Genomic DNA, 21,595 nt, shown 5'->3' with positions numbered 1-21,595 from the left:
GATAGAGCGTTGGCACCAAATGGTCAGGGGTACATATTATACCTGGGTTGCAAGAGGCAATATCTTTGGCTTGTGCAAGAGGCAACAATTCAATATGTCTCTCTCACATTGATGTTTCCCTCTCTTTCATTCTCTCCCTTCCACTCTAAACTATCAAAGGAAAAATATCTCTGGAAGACGATTAACCGAAAAAAAAAGTTTTTAATTTTCTTTCACATTTCATTCCACAAAAGGCTTTTGTTAAATGACAATATTCTGTGCATTGCACTGAAGTTTGAAACACGGTACTAAAGGTATAGTGCTGCAAATAGTTGAAGGGATTGACATCTAGACTTTTGTATTATATTTTAAGCAGCTTGATAGTACCTGCAGTGCCAAAAACATTTGTCTCTTTTAGACTTTATTGTGTAGCATTGTTTTGCAATATAAAATTGTTTTGTTTTTAAAAGAATCATAAAAATTGCAAAAAAAAAGTAATTACCAATGACAGTGGCTGATTGTTATTCTCATTCAAAAAAATTTTCAGTCTTAACCCTGAATGCTAAGCCATAAGTGATCAGCTTCCCTTTTTGACAAAAATTTATGAAACTGATGTTTATTAAGTCTTTGAGAATGGCACACAAAAAAGTATTTTGCATAAAGTATATGCCAGTGAATAACATAATTAACTGTAGACATTAAGCACTTTACATTTTCATAAACTTCGTTAATTTATCCAAGTAATGCTTTTTTTCACTTTCATTCATTTCCCCCCACCATTAGTTGTAATATATCTTAGTAGATGTCCTTTTAGTTTCTTAGAAATATTTTCACTTGTTATGGTGCCGTGGAGACCACTTACAGAGGTGAATTCTTAGAAAGATTTAAATATTTATTTATTTTATTTATTTATTTATTTATTTATTTATTTATTTTTAAGATTTAAAGGTTTTTCAGTTTCTTAGAAAATATTCTCACTTGTTATGGTCCTGTGGAGACTACTTACAGAGGTGAATTCTTTAAAAAAAAAATATTTTTTATTGATATTTTACAGAGAGGAAGGGAGAGAGAGAGAGAGAGAGTTAGAAACATGGATGAGAGAGAAATATCCATCAGCTGCCTCCTGCACACCCCCTATTGGGGATGCGCCCACAACCAAGGTACATGCTCTTGACTGGAATCGAACCTGGGACCTTTCAGTCCACAGGCTGACTCTCTATCCACTGAGCCAAATTGGTCAGGACCAGAAGTGAATTCTTGAGTCACTTCACATTTGGTATTGATTTCTCAAAGAAACCTATAAGAGTAATATGCAAATTAACCATTGCTCAGCTACACCCTCAAGACTTGTCCACAAGCAATGCTCACAAGCCATTCAGGAGCAAATATGCAAAAAAACCAAACCAAAACAAAACCCAAGATTGCTATGACTACAGAGAGCAGGAAGGAGGCTTGGGTTTCCTCGGCAATGGAGGAAACCGAGCTTTCCTCCTGCCCTTTCTGGCCTAGGCCTCCACTCAAGGCTATAAAGTTTCAATAATACAGTGTTTCCCTGAAAATAAAACATCCTCGAAAATAAGTCCTACTTAAACCTTTCCTTCTGAGTTAAATATAAGGCATCCCCCCAAAAATAAGGCCCCCCCAGGCTCTGTCTCAGAATGAAAATTAATTTACCGTAAACTGGTCGCTAGGGCCGCCCCAACTGGCGTCTAGTAACCAGTGATGTTACACAGAGTCCTGACGTCACTGCTGTGTGGAGGCGGAGCGCAGTCGAGTGAGCGGTGAGCTTGGGGCGGGAGAGAGGAGGAGACTTTCGCAGATGCGTGTAGAAGAACAGGAGGATTAGAGCAGACGGGACTCGGCGAAGGTGGTGAGTGCTGGTCTGTCTCTGGTGACACTACCTGATGCTCGCGGCCGCCCTCATGATGACTGAAGGTTCTCAGTCAGTGGCAGATCCAGGCCCCAGCAAGCCCAGTGAAAGTCCCCAGGCAGGCCCCAGGGGGTAAATGTCTGATAAAGGGGTAGGGGGGATGTCTGGTAAAGGTGTTCAGTGACACAGGGGTGAGGGGAGAGGGATCACTTAAATGACACAGGAGGATCAGAGGGAGCAATCACAATGACACAGGAGGATCCAAAGGGGTTACTAAAATGGTAATCACCCTTCTGATTCTCCTGTGCCATTTTGATTCCCCCCTCTGATCCCCCAGTGTCATTTTAAGTGATCCCCCTCCCTCCATTTTGATACCCCAATTCCTTTTTTTTACCCCTAGAAATGAGCGCAAAAAGAAAAAGCTACTCTGTGGAGTACAAGAAAGGAATCGTGGAAGACTCTTGGGGCCAAAATCTTACTGCTTTCTGCAAAGAGAAGATGATGAGTATCCAATTGGTCCGAAAATGGCGAGCAGAGTATGGTAACCTCACTGAACAAGTGGACAGGGAAATGCTAAAAAGCGCAAGTGTGGATCAGGTTGGCAGCCATTATTTTCCCAGCTGGAAGACCTGATCTGTGAATGGGTTGTTGATAGGGCTGATTCAAGAATTTGCCCTTGCAATGGCACCACAGTTTGACATAACCCCTGAAGACTTCAAAGCATCACAACACTGGCTGGATAATTTCCTTCAGCGAAGTGAACTGTCGTTAAGAAGATCTACAACATTGTTTAGGTTGGAAGATACTCAAGCCCTTTATTAATGATGCAGACTACTCTAAATACAGTCTTTCCAACATGATTGCTATGGATGAAATTGCAGTGTTTATTGAATAGCGCGGTGCCTCCTTAGTGTACATTCCCTCCACTGCTTACGAAAGTGCACGTGTTTCCTATATTTTGGTAATTTGTCTGTATGGCACTAAATCCAACCTTTAATCATTTCTAAGGGCAAGAAGGAAAAGATTGAACATGTTTTGGGCTTTTTTATTCTTGAAGCTGAAAAAGCCTGTGCCACACAAGCAGTTATAAGGAAGTGGGTCAGTTTAATGCTGCCGCTTATTATGCCAGGGAGCCAAAGAGGTCTGCTAGTCTGGGATGCAGCCAGCACTCACCGCACTAAAGATATGAAAACATTTCTTCACGAAAGAAAAATAGATCAGATAATGATTCCCGCAGGAATGACGGCCTATCTCCAGGCTCTTGATATTGCAATAAACAAGCCATTCAAAGACAATTTGCACATGGAAATTAATGACTACACTGAAAACAGAATGGAGAGAAATCAGCATGGAAAATTTGTGAAACCTAAACTGCAAGAAGTTGTGACTTGGGTGAAGAATTCATGGGAGAAAATCACTGACAGTTGCATTGCAAATGCACTGCGAGCAGGCGACCTTGACAAGAAGTACTCATTTAAAGACAGTGTTATTGCTAAACGTGAGAGATTTAGTCCACTGATTCTGAAAGAAATGGAGTCACAATAAATTCACCAGGAAATTCAGGAATTGGATTGTTAAGATGATGTTCCAGAAGATGATGACATGATTGTCATTGAATAAATGAGTAAATTCTTGATTCTGTAGGATTCACAGTTTGTCAGGTTTGTGTTGACAACTAACGTACTACCACAGACAGGTAATAAATTTCCTTTATTTTCATTTAACAATAAATGTGTACCGTATTCTTCTTCATGGAAAAGTAAGACATCCCCTGAAAATAAGACCTAGCAAAAATTAATATAAGACACTGTCTTATTTTTGGGGAAACAGGGTAGAAGATACATAAATTCAAATAGAAATGGTGTCAGCCATAGAGCTGGAAAGAGCAGGATGCCAGGGTTGCCCCCGGCAATGGAGGAAGCCAAGATTTCTGCACACCCTGGCCAGATTAAGCCTCTGCTAAAGTTTCAATTATAGAAGGTACATAAGTCCCAACAGAAATGGCCACAGCCACAGATCAAGCAGAAGGCTTGGCTCTGCTCTGCTAGAAAGTTTCAATTGTAGAAGATAAATAAATTCCAGATACCAAGGCTTCCACTTGGGTCACCAGGGGTGTAGCTGTCCTGCAAACCATCAGAGACCCCTTGCTCTAGCTGCCCCACGCCCCAAGGGAACTCCACCCTGATCTGGGACATCCTTCAGGGCAAGCCAGCCAGCCCCCACCCGTGCACCAGGTCTCTATTCTATCTAATCAAAGAATAATGTGCAGATTGACTGTCACTGCAACACTCAAGATGACTGCCCCATGAGATCAAATATCCTGTCCCCATGTGGACACAAGATGGCCAACACAAGATGGCCAGCAGGGTAGGGCAGTTGGGAGGCACAAGGCCTGCAAGAGAGGGCATTTGGGTGGGGCAATCAAGCCTGCAAGGAAGGGTAGTTAGGGGTGATCTAGTTGGCAGAGGAGGAAAGTTGTGGGCAACCAGGCCTGTAGAGGAGGGCAGTAAAGGGCAAACAGGCTGGCAGGTGAGTAGTTAGGGGGTGATCAGGCTGGCAGGCTAAAAGGACAATCAAGAAGGCAGGCAGGTGAGCAGTTAGGAGCCAGCAGTCTTGGATTGTGAGAGGGATGTCCTTCATCCTCCATCCCCCCACAATGCACGAATTTTGTGCCCCAGGCCTCTAACAATAACAATCTGTTGACTTGTCAAGAGACAAATATGCTTATTTTACTTTTGAATGGCATATTGATTCTTTCAACATCTTCATTGAGTAATCTTTCTCAACAAAATAATACAATCTGGAATCATTTTATTTTCTCTAGAAATACCCACTGCAACCAAACCTGGTTTAATTAACTCACGGTCTATTAACTGTTTTTCTTGCCTGGCCAGAGATTTCATTTAGTCTTGCCTTAATTTTGTTTTAGTTTTTGTGAATCAGTTTTGCTTTGATGAAATAGTTCCTTTACATTTTTAAAATTTTCTGTCTATATATATTGTTAATTTTCCATTAATTAAAAAAAAAAAAAAAAGTGGAAAGAAGGGATGGGAAGACAGGCAGACAGAAACAGACAAACATTGATCTGAGAGTGACACATCTATCAGTTGCCTCCTACATGAGCTCTTAGGGGAGCCAAGGACTTAACCCACAATCTTTTGCTGCACAGGCTGACGCTTCACAATGGCCAGAGATGAGATAGACATATTTTAATGAGCACTTCATCTGAATTTTTGTTGTGCTTTGTAATCTTTTAGTGTAATAAGAACATCACTACTTTGAGTACATTGCTTTCTTATCAAATGGAAGGAAACATTCACACTTCCACATTTTTTTAATGTGTTTTTGTTTGTTTTTTATTGATCTCAGAGAGAAAGGGAGAGAGAGAGATAGAAACATCAATTTATTATTCCACCCATTCCTGCATTCATCAGTTGATTTTTGTATATGCCCTGACCAGGAATCAATCCCAGAACCCTGGCATATCGGGATTAACACTAACTAACTGAGTTAGCTCCTCTGGGTTTTTGATGTACAGCTAGACATAGAATCCATTGGGTAGAATTTTTACTTTAGGCTATACTTGGAAATTCACTTATGAATTGGCTGTCATTGTAATTAATACTATGCAAGAATTTTTTCTCTCAAGTTTTTCTTCTCATATATAACATTAAACTGTATCTATTAAGATTTATTTTAATTATCTCATTCAATTTGGAAGATTTGTAAAAGAAAGTATTGGAAAATGACATAAGTCAAAGGAAATTAAAAACACCTTTTTTCTTTAAAATTTGGAAGGCGTATCAAGTCCAATAGTATATATGTCTTTGTCATTTGTGTCTAAAAGTGCTTGAATTTCTTTATTTTTTTCATTTATGTATTTCATTTAACTCTAAAAGTATTGTTGGCATATAATACTATTTAAGTTTTATGTGTTTCAACAACATAGCATTTAAATATGTTATGATATGATCACCACTTTGAATCTATTAGTTATCCATTCAATTACTACAGTATTATTGATTCATTCCCCTTCATCTTTTTTATTCATGCCCCTAAATTCTACCCTCTAGCGATCAAGAGATTGAACTCCTTTCTATGATGGATATATAATTAGTAATGATAAAAAGTGAGTTTAGCCGAAACTGGTTTGGCTCAGTGGTAGAGCGTTGGTCTGCAGACTGAAAGGTCCCAGGTTCGATTCCAGTCAAGGGCATGTACATTGGTTGCGGACACATCCTCGATAGGGGGTGTGCAAGAGGCAGTTGATCGATGATTCTCTCTCATCGATGTTTCTAACTCTCTATCCCTCTCTCCTCCTCTCTGTAAAAAATCAATAAAATATATATTTTTTAAAAGTGAGTTTATTTTTATCTTTGGGTGTTTTTTTTTTAAATTTCACACATAACTGAAATCTCACAGAATTTCTTATTCTGATTTATTTAGCATAATACTCTAAAGGTACATCCATGTTGTCACAAATAGCAGGAAGTTCCTTTTTATTTCTGAATAACCTAATATATGTGCAAATGCACACATGTGTGCACATTGTATTTTATCCATTTATCAATGGCTATCTGAATTACTTTCATCTTGTCTTACATATGAGTTATTGGTACTAATTTTTTGACAAAACTCCATTCTGTATTCTATTATTACTGCACCAGTTTACAATCCCACTGGCAGTGCATGAACTTACTTTCCTTTCACATTCCTGCCAACACTTGTTTTTCTTTGTTTATTGATTAAGGTATTACATATGCACAACACTTGCTTTTCATTTTTTTTTTAATAATACTCGTTGTGATAAGTATGAAGTACTCTTTTGTAGATTTGATTGAATTTCTCTGATGATTAGTGATGTTGAGCAACTTTTCATATATCTACTGTATGTCTTTGAGAAACACCTGTTCAAGATCCAAGATAGCTGCGCCCAGGTAAACACCTAGCTGCAGCCGCACACAACAATTTCAACGAAATACAACTAAAATATAAAATGGACATTACCCAGAACTACAGGAAAGTCGAATGACTGGAAATTCTACAACGAGAAGGATGGAGAAAACCAGAAGGAGGGGCGGAGGAGCTGTAAAAGCCCAAGGTACGGAGACACGCGGCGCGCGGAGAGGACAGAGCCGGAGAGGAGGGAGGCGGAGTGCCTGGCTGGCGTTCCCTAGCAGGAAGGAGAGAAAAGCTCTGACTGTGCTGGGCCCCAGTTCTGACTGCTCTGAACCCCAGTTCTAGGCCAGACCCCGGGGACCCAGGCTCATCCAGAGGGAGCTGGGCTGTAAGGCGGAACCCTGGGGAAGCGGCGAAAGGAGGTCCAGGCGGTGGGCACATTGCGCGCAGAGAAGGGATGGCCGGCTGTGCCGCGGGATTGCCCTGGCAAGAAGGAGACTGGGGCGCCAGTCTGCTCTGGGCGCCAGTCTGCTCTGAACGCCACCTCCAACTCCACTTCCAACTGAACTGAACCCCAATACCAGGCTCATTGGGGAGAGCATAGACTGTTTGGCAGCAGGCGAAAATTGAGGGCACCTATCTCTTAGAGGCACTTTGCAGCGAGTACTGAAGGACCCTGAGATGCAGGAGCTGCATAGGGCGAGGCTGACGGAAGCCAAGGCTGTAGGCTCCACCCTGAAACCCCGTCCCATCTGTAACTGCGAAATGCGACAACAAAATAGATCACAAACGAAAGAAATGGAGGACAAAAAGCGACTGGAAATAGAGTTCAAATCTACACTTATAAGGTTTTTGAAGAATTTCCTAGGAAAGATGGATAAGACCTATGAGGATATGAAAAGAGATAACTAGAATTAATAAGGAGTTATCAAGAAATGATAAGGGATCAACAAGAAATGATAAGGGATCAACAAGAAATAAAGAATACATTGTCTGAAATAAAAAATATTATACAGAGTCCTAAAAACAGAATGGAAGCTCGCAAGAATCAAGTCAAAGATTTGGAACATAAAGAATCAGAAGACACTCCTCCACAGAAGCTAGAAGGCAAGAAAATCCAGAAAATTGAAGATAATGTAAGAAACCTCTGGGACAACTTCAAGCAAACCAACATCAGAATTATGGGGGTCCCAGAAGAAGACAGAGAGCAAGATATCGAAAATATACTGAAAGAAATAGTACCAGAAAACTTCCCCCACCTGGGGAAAGAATTAGACTTACAAGTCCAGGAAGTGCACAGAACCCCAAACAAAAGGAATCCAAAGAGGACCACACCAAGACACATCATTATTAAAATTCCAAGAGCAAAAGACAAAGACAGAATATTAAAAGCAGCAAGAGCAAAGAAGGTAGTTACCTATAAAGGAGCACCTATACGATTGTCAGCTGACTTCTCAACAGAAACCATGCAGGCCAGAAGGTAATGGCAAGAAATATTCAATGTGATGAATAGTAAGAACCTACAGCCAAAGATAATCTATCCAGCAAAGCTATCACTCAGATTCGAAGGTCAGATAAAGAGCTTCACTAATAAAAAAAGCTAAAGGAGTTCAACACCAAACCAGAATTATATGAATTGCTGAAGGGGGTTCTTTCAGAAGAGAAAGTAAATAAAGATAAAAACGTAACTATCAACAAGTGAATCTAAAAACCAAGGAAATTAAAAAAATCTGATGAACAATATTATCTATTGAATAGAATAGAATCAGAGGTATGGAAGGGGAGTGAACTGATGATTCTTGGGGAAAAGGGGCGAGGGGGATGTGGGAAGAGACTGAACATAAACTGTGTACCTATGGATGAGGACAATGGGGTGAGGGGAAAGGGCAGAGGGTGGGGTGGGAACCTGGTGGAGGAGAGCAATGGTGGTGGTGGTGGGGAAGGAGCATTTGTAATAATATGAACAATAAAAACTTATTAAAAAAAAAAGAAACACCTGTTCATGTCCTCTGCCCATATTTTAATGCAATTATTTAGTTTTTTTCTGTATAAGTTTCTCATATATTTTAGATATTAAACCCTAGTTAGATATATCATTTGCAAATACATTTTTCGATTCAGTAAGTTGTCCTTTTGTGGTATTAATCACTGTGCAGAGGCTTTTAATATATCTTTATTTTTCATGTATCTGTCCAATTTTTCTAACAATATCTATTGGAGACTGTCTTTATTCCAGGGTATATTTTGCCTTTGTTTTAAATTAATTGACCATATAATTGAGGGTTTACAGTTGCTCATATGAAAAACTAATCCTAAATAATAAAAGGCTAATATGAAAATTGACCAAACAGCAGAATGATTTGTTTCTGTGACAAATGTTGACCACCAGGTGGCAGACACTCAGTGCAGGAGCTGCCCCCTGGTGGTCAGTGCACTACCATAGCTTGAAACACCTCAGCCAAAAACCTAAAAGCCTGGCTCACAGCTGGCGAATGCAGCAGTGATGGTGGGAGCTTCTCCTGCCTTTGTCAGATATCCCCTGAGGGCTCCCAGACTGTGAGAAGGTGCAGGCCAGGCTGTGGTACCACCCTTCCCCAGTGCACAAATTCCATATACCAGGTCCCTAGTCTATAGTCTATAATAAAGAGATAATATGCAAATTGACTGTCACACCCTCACACAAGATGGCTGTCCCCATGTGATCACAAGATGGCTGGCAGGGGAGGGCAGTTGGGTGGAACCAGACCAGTGGAGGGGGGTGGGATTTGAAGGTGATTGGGCCAGCAGTGGGGGGAAGTCGGCGGCAATCAGGCCAGCAAGGGAGTGGTTAGGTGGTGATCAGGCTGGCAGGCAGTAGTGGTTAGGGGCAGGCAGATTGTGAGAGGGATGTCTGATTACTAGTTTAAGCCCAATCCCACAGGGCAATTAAACATCCACCGAGGGGTTTCAGATTGGAGAGGGTGCAGGCCAGGCTGAGATACACCCTTTCCCATCACACAAATTTCATGCATTGGTAATAAAAGCCTAAGTGACCATTAGGGCAGAATGATAGGTCATTATGATGCGTACTGACCCTGAGAGGACAGATGCTCAACATAGGAGCTGCCCCCTGTGGATCAGTGTACTCCCATAGTGGGGACACTTCTCAGCCAGAAGCTGGGCTCACAGCTGTAAAGCACTAAAGGAGCAGCACTAAGGAGAAGTGAGCTGAGCTCTTTATCTGACCTTCAATTCTAAATGATAGCTTTGCTGGGTAGAGTAATCTTAGTTGTAGGTTTTTGCTATTTATCACTTTGAATATTTCTTGCCATTCTCATTTTGCCTGCATTGTTTCTGTTGAGAAATCAGCTGAGTCCCTTTTAGGTAACTAACTGTTTTTCTCTTGCTTCTTTCAAGATTCTCTTTTTGTCTTTGCCCTTGGCATTTTAATTATGATGTGTTTTGGTGTGGTCCTCTTTGGATTCCTCTTATTTGGGGTTTTCTGTGTTTGGACTTGCAGGTCTATTTTACCAGATGAAGGAAGTTTTTAGTCATTATTTCTTTCAATATCTTGCTCTCCCTTCTTCTGGCACCCTCATAATTTAGATGGTGTGCTTAAAGTTGTCCCAGAGTCCCCTTACACTATCTTCATATTTTGAATTTTTTTTTTTTTTTCCTTTTTGGTCTTCCAGTTGGGCGTTTTTTTTTTTTCCTTGTATTTCAGATCTTTAACTTGATTCTTGGGATCCTCTATTGTGGAATTCCTGTATATTATTATTTATTTTAGATAGTGTATGCTTTATTTCTGACTGGTCCTTTTTCATTATTGTGTGTGTGTGTGTGTGTGTGTGTGTGTGTTTTCTTTTGTCATTCTCACTAAGACTTAAAAGTCTCACTAAGTTCCTTGAAGGTTTCTAGAAGATTCATGAGTGACAAAACTATAGTTTTGAACTCTATATCCAGTCATTTGCTTTCCTCCATTTCTGTCATTTGTTACCTGTTTCTTTGTCTCTGCATTTTGGCTGCTTCCCTGAGTTGATGGAGAGGCTTTTATGTACTAGGTGTCCTAGAAGGCCCAGACTCCCCAGTTACCTAAGGTGGACACACTTGGTGCAACTCTTTGAGAGCTGTGTTCACAGTCTTGTATTAAGCCTTGATTGTTGTTGGTATCATTGGAGGAACTGACCTATTGGCTGAGGATCAGCTGTGTCTATGATGTGAAAACTGCTGTGCTGGAGACACCCTTATGAGGCTGGATTGCTTCAGTGAGGCTTTGCTGTTCACCGAGTTTGCTTCTGAGTGTGTCGCTTATGGATGTGAGGAGTTGTAATCTGCCTGTTCCCTCTCTGACCCGTGGGTACAGTGGCCCTTGGATCTCCAAAGAGGTGCAAATTCAGCCACTGCCTGAGGCCACCCAGCAGGTGTTATAGATCTTCAGATTCTTCCTCTTCCTTTGGGATTTAGAGATGCCCAGATGAGGCCCAACTGTGAAGCAAGGCAGGCAGCTGCTGCCAAGCCATGGGCCTTCTTTTGGGAGCTTTGGAGTCTCTTACCCAGTTGCAGCTTGTTAGGTTTTTATTTATTTATTTATTTTAATTTTATTGTTTAAGATATTACAAATAATAGTACATATGTCTCTCTTTCCATCCCTCATCCCCACCATCACCGCTGACCTCCCATCAGTTTCCTTTACCCACTGGCACTTGCCTTCATCTTCCAATCCCCAGTGTTTTAAGTCTGTTGGTTGTGTTAATATGCATGCATTACAAGTCCTTTTGTTGATATCTTACCCCCCACTTAACCCATCTCTGCCTTCCTGCTGTAGTTTCACAGTCTGTTCGATGCTTCTTTGCCTTTATTTTTGTTCCACAGTTTGTAATGTGTTTTATTATCCGTAAATGAGTGAGATTATATCGTCTTTATCTCTAACTGACTGGCTTGTTTCACTTAGCATAATGCTATCCTGATCCATCCATGCTGTTGCAAATGTTAAGAATCACTTCTTTTTTACAGCAGCATAGTATTCCATTGTGTAGATGTACCACAGTTTTGTAATCCAGTCATCTGCTTATGGGCATTTAGGTTGTTTCCAAATCTTAGCTACGCTGAATTGCACTGCTCTGAAGATAGGTGTGCATATATTTTTTCTAATTAGTGATTCTGCTTTCTTGGCATATATTCCTAGAAGTGGAATCACTGGGTCAAATGGCAGTTCAATTTTTAATTTTTTTTAGGAAATATCATACTGTTTTCCACAGTGGCTGCCTTTTCTCTGCAGCCTTTCCAATACTTGTCCTTTGTTGATTTGTTGATGTCAGCCATTCTGACAGATGTGAGATGGTACCTCATGGTTGTTTTGATTTACACCTCTTGGATGATTAGTAACTTTGAGCATGTTTTCATATGTCTCTTGGCCTTCCTCTGTCCTGTTTCAAAAACTGTCCTTTGCCAAAACAAAACAAAACAAAACAAAAAACTGTTCTTTGTCCATCTTTTAATTGGATTATTTATCTTTTTTAATTGTATGAGTTTCCTGTAAATATGGGAGGTTAAACCCTTATCGGTGATAACATTGACAAATATGTTATCTCATTCAGTGGCTTTCTTGTTTTGTTGATGGTTTCTTTTGCTGTGCAGAAGCTTTTTATTTTGATGTAGTCCCATTTGTTTATTTTCTCTTTAGTTTCCATTGCCCTAGGAGCTGTATCAGTAAAGGTATTGTTATAACAAATGTCTGCTATTTTGTTGTCTATGGCTTCTTCTAAGATTTGCATGGTTTCACAACTTACATTTAAGTCCTTCATTCATTTTGAGTTTATTTTTATGTATGGTGTAAGTTGGTGGTCTAGTTTCATCTTTCTCCAAGTATCTGTCCAATTTTCGCAACATTATTGTATGCTCTTGCCTCCTTTGTCAAATATTAATTGAGCATAGTGGTTTGGACCGATATCTGGATTCTCTATTCTATTCCATTGGTCTATATGTCTGTTCTTGTGCCAGTACCAGGCTGTTTTGAGAACAGTGGCTTTGTAATACAGCTTGAAATCTGTTATTGATATTGTAATGGAAGGTACATTGAATCTATAGATTGCTTTGAGTAGTATGGACATTTTAATGATGTTGATTCTACCAATCCATGAACATGGTATGTTCTTCCATTTGTTTATGTCTTTCTCTATCTCTTTTTAGCATCCTGAAATTTTCAAAGTATAGATCCTTTGTCTCCTTAAGTCTAGTAGTTTTTTTGATGGAGTCTTTGGGGTTTTCTATGTCATCTGTGAATAAGAACAGTTTTACTTTTTTCAAATTTAGATGTCTTTTATTTCTTCTTGTTTGATTGCAGTGGCTAGCATTTCCAGCACTGTGTCGAACAGGAGTGGTGAGAGTGGGCATCCCTGTCTTATTCCTATCCTTAGAAATGGTTTCTCTTTATGCCATTTGAGTATGATGTTGCTGATGTTTGTCATATATGGCTTTTTATTATGTTGAGGTTTAATCCTTCTATTTCCACCTTGCTGAGAGTTTTTATCAAGAAATGGTGTTAGGCCGAAACCGATTTGGCTCAGTGGTAGAGTGTTGGTCTGCGGACTGAAGGGTCCCAGGGTCAATTTCGGTCAAGGGCATGTACATTGGTTGTGGGTACCCGGTAGGGGGGGTGCAAGAGGGAGCTGGTAGATGTTTCTCACGACGTTTCTAGCTCTCTATCCCTCTCTTCTCCTCTCTGTAAAAAATCAATAAAATATATTAAAAAAAGAAAAAAAAGAAATGGTGTTGGATTTTGCTAAATGTTTTTTCTGCATCAATGGTATGACAATGTGGTTTTTATTTGGTATATAACATTTATTGATTTATAGATATTGTACCATCCTTGCATCCCCAGAATAAATCCCACTTGATCATGGTGTATGATCTTTCTAATGTAATGCTGGATTTGATTTGCTAGAATTTTACTGAGGTTTTTGACGTCTATGTTCATGAGGGATATTGGCCTGTAATTTCTTTGTATTGTCTTTATTTGGTTTTGGGATTAGGAAATGCTAGCTTCATAGAAAGAGCTTGAAAGTGCTTATTTTTCTTGAATTTATTTCTTCTTTGAATATTTGATAAAATTTTTTGTAATGCCTTTGTCTGGTTTTGGCTTCAGAGTAATCCTGCCTCCTAGAATAAGTTTGAAATTGTTCCTTTGATAAAACTCCCCTGTGAAGCCATCTGGTCCAGGGCTTTTGTTTGTTGGCAGTTTTTTCATTACAACTTTAATTGCCTCGATAGTTATCAGATTTTTTTATTCCTTTTGGTTGAATTTTGCAAAGTCATATGGAATATGTTCATTTCTTCTAGGTTTGTTGGTGTAGACTTGCTCATAGTATTTTATTTACTTATTTATTTATTTATTTATTTATTTATTTATTTATTTTACTATTCTTCATATTTCTGTGGGTCTGTTTTATTTCACCTCTTTGTAGCTTGTTATGTTTTTATCTGGGAAAATACAGGCCCTTTATGTACAAAAGCTGCTGCACACAGCTTGGTTGGGGTTCTGAAGTGGATGCCATGAGGTCACCAGGGTGCAGCATACAGCAATGGCTGCCAGTCAGCCCTGCACCAGAAAGATCCATGTAGTGGCAGGTCCCATGCTCCCATGCAGGAACAATAACTGCTCCGAGCACCTCTGAGCAAAAAGCCGCCTTTGGGTTCTGGTCTGATGTCAGATAGTGCAGTCCTCTGTATGAGTCTTGGTCCTTGGAATCTTGCCCGGAACTGGAGTTTTAGAGCAATCAGGAGTTTGAAAAAAAAGAACAACAGTGCACTCAGTTACCAGCCCGTTTTGCGCATGTCTACACACTTTCTACCAGTCTCAATGTGCTTTTTTCTTTCTAGTTGTAGAATTTCCACTCAGCCAGCTTTACTTATGCTAAAGTAAAGGAGCTATCTTGGTTCTCCTGAGGGTTTTTATAATCATAAATAGATATTGAATTTTATCAAGGGTTTTTTCTACATCTATTGAGATGATCTACTGATTTTTATTTTAGAATGTTCTTGATGTGGTATATAATGTTAATTGAATTGCATATATTGAGCCATCTTTGAATCAATGGTATAAACCTTACTTGATCAAGGTCTGTAATCTTTGTAATGTATTGTTGAATTTGACTTGTTCAGATTTTGGCATATCCTAAGTGATCATTTGACTAATAACTGTGTTGCACACTGACCACTAGGGGCCAGATGCTCTAATTGGTTAGCTTGCTGTTGGGGTCCATTCAATTGAGAATAGACAAGACGGGCCGGGCATGCCCTAGAGCCTTCCTGTGGTTTCTTCCCAGCTGGCCAACCTTCCATGTCCCTCCATGGCTTTGATTGTGCACTGGTGGGGTCTCTGATAGTGAGAGGTCATAGGCCAGGCCAAGGTGCCACACTCATGCAAAAATTTGTACACTGGGCCTTTAGTATGTTCATAAGTGATATTGGGTGGTAAATCTTTTTTTGTAATGCCTTTGTCTGGTTTTGGCTTCAGAGTAATCCTGGCCTCCTAGAATAAGTTTGAAATTGCTCCTTCCTCTTAAATTTTTAGGAATAGTTTGAGAAGGACAGTTATTACTATTTTGATTAGTTGGTAGAATTAACTTGTCAAGTTATTTATCCTGGACATTGCTATGAGGTTTTTTAAATTACCGCTTTGGTTGTAATCAATCTATTCAGTTTGTTTCATTCAGTTTCAGTATTGACAGTAGTATGTTTCTGGAAATTTATTTTTCCAGGTTATTCAGTTTGTTAGCATGTATTAATTGTTCATATTATTCTTTAACAGTCCTTTGTTTTTCTGTTGTATCAGTTATAACCTCTCCTCTTTCATTTCTGATACAGAGGCCTGGCACAGGATCGGGTTAAAACCAGCTCTCCGACATCCCCTGAGGGGTCCTGAATTGCGAAAGGGTGCAGGCCAGGCTGAGGGACCCCACCCGGACATGATTGGGGCTGTGGAGGGATGCGGGGGTTGTTCAGCAGGAGAGGAACTGCAGAAGGGCTTCAGGGTATGTCTGGCCAGTCTTGCTCAGTCTCAATATGGCAGGTCCCAGCAGCAAGATAACCTATTAGTTGAAGTGTTTGCATTCTGGTGGTGAGTGCACATCATAGCGAGCATTGAGTATCCTTTAGCATATCACATTTTGATTGCTAAGCATATATATTATTTAGCATATTGAGCTTGTATCTTATAAGATATTGCTAAGCATATGTTACTTAGCACATTAAGCTTGCATTTGATAAGATTACTAAAGGCCCAGTGCACGAATTTGTGCACAGGTGGGGTCCCTCTGGATGGCTTGCAGGAATTGGGCCAAAATCCTCAGTCCAACGCAGCTCATACCTGATGCTCCCCCTCATTCTGGCCCCACTGTGCTTGTTGTGGCTTGTGCCCAATCAGCCCCAATCGATTGGGAGAGGCTTGTGTTGCTACAGCAGTGTTCAGCAGCCATGAGCCCTGTGCGGCACCCTTACTTGGCACCCTTCCAAGGAGAATGGCCTGTGGGATCAGGCTGAAACTGGCTCTCCAACATCTCCAAGAGGTCCCAGATTGCAAGAGGGTGCCGGCTAAGCTGAGGCACCTCACTGGTGCAAGGTCGGGCCAGGGAGGGACCACAGGAGGGCTCCAGGGCATGTCAAGCCCATCTCACTCAGTCCTGATTAGCTGAACCCCAGTAGCAAGCTAACCTATTGGTGCACATGTGTCAAACACAAGGCCCGCGGGCCAAATCCGTCCCGCCAGGCCTTGCAATGTGGCCCGCAACGTGCTGTCATCACTGCACTCTGCTGCGTTTCCATCACAATGACAGTTTATGACTGTTCAGTAAACCATTCGGCCCGCGGTTTAGGCTGGATTTTAGATTTTGGCCCCTTCTCTGATTGAGTTTGACACCCCTAGGTTAGAGCAACTGCCCCCTAGTAGTCAGTGCACATTATAGTGAGTGGTGGAGCTGCCTTAGCATATCATTAGCAATTATGCTTTGATTGGTTGTTCAGTTCTGCCCTTTGTCTATTTACATATTACCCTTTTAGTATATAGTATTTATTTGCATTTTCTTTTTGTCTTGATGAGTCTGGCTAAACTTTGTTGATAGTTTCATTACTATCCATTTTCTGTTTTAGAATCTGTTTCTGCTCCTGTCAATTATTATTTTCTTTATTCTGCTCATTTGGATTTAATTTGTTCTTTTTCTAGTTCCTTTTTGTCTTGTTTGTTTAAGCTTTTTATTATTTTATTTTATTCTTATTTCAGAGAGAGAAACATTGGTGATGATAGAGAACCTTTGATTGGCTTCCTCCTACCCACACTCTATGGGGGATCAAGTCCACAACCCAATCATGTGCCCTGACCATGAACTCCTGGTTCACAGGTTGACTCTCAATCACTATGCGCCAGCCGGGCTGAGTGTTTTCTTGTTTCTTAAGATAGATGTGTATAACTATGAACTTTCTCCTTAGAACTACTTTTACTGCATCCTTTAAATTTGGGGAAGTTGTGCTTTCCTTTTTATTTGTATCTAGGTATATTTTTTATGTTTAATTTCTTCTTTGATTCATCAGTTGTTCAGTCACATTGTTTAGTGTTTGTGGGTGTGAGTTTTTCCCCCCAGTTTTTGTCTTATAACTGATTTCTAGTTCCATACCATATGGTCAGAAAATATGCTTGATGGAATTTCAGTCTTCTTGGGTTTATTAAGAGTTGTTTTGTGGCCCAATATTTAAACAGTCTTGAAGAATGTCCCATGTGTTTTCGAAAAAACTGAGTTTTCTGCCCTTTGGAGGATGCAACATTCTAGTAATTTGATGTGATGTAACATGACAACTAAGGCCATTGTTTCCATATTAATTTGCTATCTGGATGATCTCCCACTATGTTAAAGTTGCAAAATAGTAGAGAAGGAAAGGTCCCTACTAGTGTTACTACTATTAATTTCAAACCTTTGTGTTCATTAATATTTGTTTTAGATACTTAAGCACTATTATGTTGGTTCATAGGCATTTATAATAGTTACTAGTATATCCTCTTGGATTGACACCTTAAAAAGTTTGTAATGTCCTTTTTATGAATATTACTACCCCAACTTTCTTTTTCATTCTGTTTGTATGAAATGTCTCTTCCTTCATTCAGTGTATGTGTATCTTTCCATGTAACATGAATCTCTTGTACACAGGATAAGATAGGTTTGGTTTTTTAAAAATCTATTCTGCTACCCTATATCTTTTTTAATTTTTATTTTATGTTATTTTAACTACAGTAAATGTTCAACATTCTCTGTTAAAATCAGGGATACAGCATACTTCACAAAGTGGTCCCTGTTGGTCCCATACATTATTATTATAATACTATTTTTTAAAAGATATTTTTATTGATTTCAGAGAGAGAAAGGGGGGTAGGGAAAAATAGAATACATCAATGAAGAGAGAGATTCATTGATCAGCTAGATCTCCTACATGCCTCATGGGAATGGAGCCTGCAACTCGGGCATGTGCCTGGCCCAACCACTGGGCTATACTACTCAGGCTATTACAATATTATATTCACTATGCTGTAATTTATATTCCTGTGACTATTCTGTCTTTTGATTGGAACATTTAGTCTACTTCTGTTTGCTCTGAGGGCCTATTCTGAAGGGTTGTTTGTTTGTTTTTAAACTAAATCTATCATGCTGTCCAAAACCTCTAATTTTAAAGCTTTGTGCCAGTAACTTACCTGTGGTGGGATAATTACAAGCATTTAAAGTGTGTACCAATATAAACTTGGGATGTTTATAGGAGTTAACAGATATAAGTTGTTAGGGGACCAGTTACATTTTTTAAAATATACATTTTTATTAATTTTCTTACAATCTTTGTGAGAACTGGGAGTATTTATAAAGGAACTATTACTAGTAGTAATGACAATAGCTAATATTACTTGTCATTTGCTATTGACTTATTTGCAAGCATTTGTTTTTCATATAGCTCTTGAAACCCAAAAGTTATTTTTGGTCCATTCAGTTTATGGTATAATAATGACCCTTTTTCCCTCATTAATTTTCAGGTCACCAAGAAAATAACAACTTCTGTTCTGTTAATATAAATATTGGTCCAGGTGATTGTGAATGGTTTGTCGTTCCTGAAGATTATTGGGGAGTTCTGAATGACTTCTGTGAAAAGTGGGTTTTTGAATTTTTAAAGTAATTTTGAAAAACGTCATTTGTAAAGAGCAAAAGCATGATGCTAAATTTCAAATTATTGTTTAGTAGAAATTTTATTTTCAATTATCCTAATTCAAATTTTTTATTCTATATTATGTGGAATAATATGTGAAAGGCCATAAAACCAGAAGTAGTAATAGGCATGAATTCAGAAGACAGGGAATAAATTATTTTTTATATTAATTTTTAAAACTGATACCTGAATCTACATTCATTTGGCTAGTGTGCTTTAAGAGAAATTTGGCTTCTTGTAACTAAATTTAAAAATGGTAAGAATTTTAAAAGTAAATGCCCTTTTACCTTATTAATGTGTATTTTTGTAAATCAGCCTAAAATTTTTCATTGTCCAACAACAAGCAAATCATCTGCTATTTTCAGAGTGGATAATGTTACTAGTATAAGCATGTAAATTATATACTTATAAAGATAAAAATATTGGATGAAATTCTCATAATATACATCAGATTATTTTTAAATCAATACACACACTAATTTTTTATTTTTATTTTTTTAGCATTTTGGAAGATTTTATCAATATATTTTATTTAGTAAAAAGTACATAGTGTCTAAAAAATAATATTCTTTTATTGATTTTTTTTTAATTTTAATTCTCAATGATATGTTTAGAGAGAGGAGTATGGGGTGGGGAAGGGAAAAATTCTTGTGAGAGAGAAATGTTTATCAGTTTCCTCCACTATGGGCCCTGACCAGTTTTATACCCACTGCTTGGATATGTTCCCTGCCCAGGAATCAAATCCACAATTTTTTTTGTATACTGTACCACACTCGAATCTGCTGAACTACATGGCCAGGGCATAGGATTACTTTTAAATGTTGTTTTATGTATATATTTTCTTCATTCTGAGGTGAAATTTAAAAGAATTTATTTAGAAAATAATCTTTTATCTGAACTTTATCAGCAGATTAGAAGCTTAAGCAAGTAAAAGATAATTGCGTTTTCAATTAAAAAATGTATATTGTAGTATTTGTTCAGTACACTGTTTCTTACTATATTGGGTGAGAACTATTTTCACACAGACAGATGAACTAGGTTACAAATAGTTGGAAAAGACAGGTGATGTTCCAAAATTTGAATTCAGAGTGTTAAATATATTAAGTTAGAATAATTCACTTATCTAAATTGCAAAATGGCACAATTTAGAAAAATGGCACTGGATCATCTCAGCTTTGACTGTGATGTTATATTCCATAAAGATAATTGCTTTCCAAGTTCGTAATTCCTATTTTAACTTTATGACTCTATGAAACATTTTTCTTTCAATTACTGTTCTCAACTTTAAAACAAAATGATCAATTGGACTTTATTGGCTTTCCTTTCTTTTTTTAAATGGAAAGTTTTTTCTAATTTTATATTGGTAGTATTTGGGTAAAATAGAACTTGTTTGTACTGTGTAATTTTTTTAAGAGGAAAGATAAAGTAAAAACATCTTAAATCTTCTGAAAGAAGAGAAATGTGAATTTCTATGATGTGAATTTCTTCTTGAGATTAAATAATTTGAAGTACCTAAAGTATATGTTACTAAATTCTTCTTAGAAAAAAATTGTTAATGTGGTTATTTGATCATGTGATTGAGAGTAGTAAATAATTAAAATTTAAAATAAAGCTTAATAATTTGTTCTGTTTGTGTTGGTGCTGAAAGTGGTGGTGTATGTAATAATATTGAACTTCTAGCAATTCCTAGAAAGTAGAAGATAGAAAAGTGTGGATCCATTGATGAATCAAGGGAAGGTTCTTATTTTTACATCTACCACAGTGATTCTGATGAAGTTTAATTGGCTTTATGTAGTCTTCGATTTCAATTTACTTTTCAGGAATTTTACATTATAAGAAATTCTTCAGGAAGAAGGGATAAATTAGTCTATTTTTATTTATTTATTTACATTTTTAAATATATTTTATTGATTTTTTTACAGAATGGAGGAGAGAGGGATAGCGAGCTAGAAACATCGATGAGAGAGAAACATCTACCAGCTGCCTCTTGCACACCCCCTACCGGGGATGTGCCCGCAACTGATGTACATTGCCATTGACTGGAATCGAACCTGGAACCTTTCAGTCTGCAGACTGATGCTCTACCATTGAGCCAAACCGGTTTCAGCTAGTCTATTTTTATTGATAGCAAATTATAAACCAGAATATCTAAGTATAATATAGGACTTTAATTTTTGGATTTTGAGAAATATATGTAAGCTTATTGTATAGATCTTTGGATAAATCTCCCTACTCTTGCTACTGTCAATTTTGTTTTAAATCTCTCACTTTTGATAAATGTAGTTCTTATTACACACTCTTAAGTTTTAATGAAGTATGCACTGAAAGCCTTTTTAATGTTTTGAAATTATTTCCACGTTTGATGAAACAGTAAAAAATTGCTTACCTTTCTCTCCTCTCTCCCCTCTGCCCCCCAGAAATAATTTGAATTTCCTAATGAGTTCTTGGTGGCCCAACCTTGAAGATCTTTATGAAGCAAATGTTCCAGTGTATAGGTTTATCCAAAGACCTGGCGATTTGGTCTGGATAAATGCAGGCACTGTGTATTGGGTTCAAGCCATTGGCTGGTGTAACAATATTGCTTGGAATGTTGGTCCACTTACAGGTATTTCAAATTAATTCTTTAATAGACTT

At 38.4% G+C, this 21,595-nt stretch overlaps 1 protein-coding gene across 8 annotated transcripts in view; it reads left to right on the top strand.

The window, feature by feature from the left end:
• Window positions 1–21,595, top strand: part of LOC118712118 (histone demethylase UTY) — a 222,699-nt gene that overhangs the window by 186,773 nt on the left and 14,331 nt on the right. For all 8 annotated transcript variants that reach the window (XR_004985968.2, XR_004985969.2, XM_036425612.2 and 5 more), the window contains 2 exons: window positions 18,792–18,906; window positions 21,379–21,566. Coding sequence is in view for 6 of the 8 variants with exons in the window: in XM_036425612.2 (XP_036281505.1) it covers window positions 18,792–18,906; window positions 21,379–21,566 (303 nt within the window). In the remaining 2 variants the exon portion in view is untranslated. The remainder of the gene's footprint in view (window positions 1–18,791; window positions 18,907–21,378; window positions 21,567–21,595) is intronic.

This window comes from Pipistrellus kuhlii, unplaced genomic scaffold (assembly GCF_014108245.1).
Source record: "Pipistrellus kuhlii isolate mPipKuh1 unplaced genomic scaffold, mPipKuh1.p scaffold_m20_p_83, whole genome shotgun sequence".
Classification (NCBI taxonomy): Eukaryota; Metazoa; Chordata; class Mammalia; order Chiroptera; family Vespertilionidae; genus Pipistrellus; species Pipistrellus kuhlii.
The sequence above is the reverse complement of the archived record's forward strand: the minus strand, read 5'-3'. Positions and strand labels throughout refer to the sequence as shown.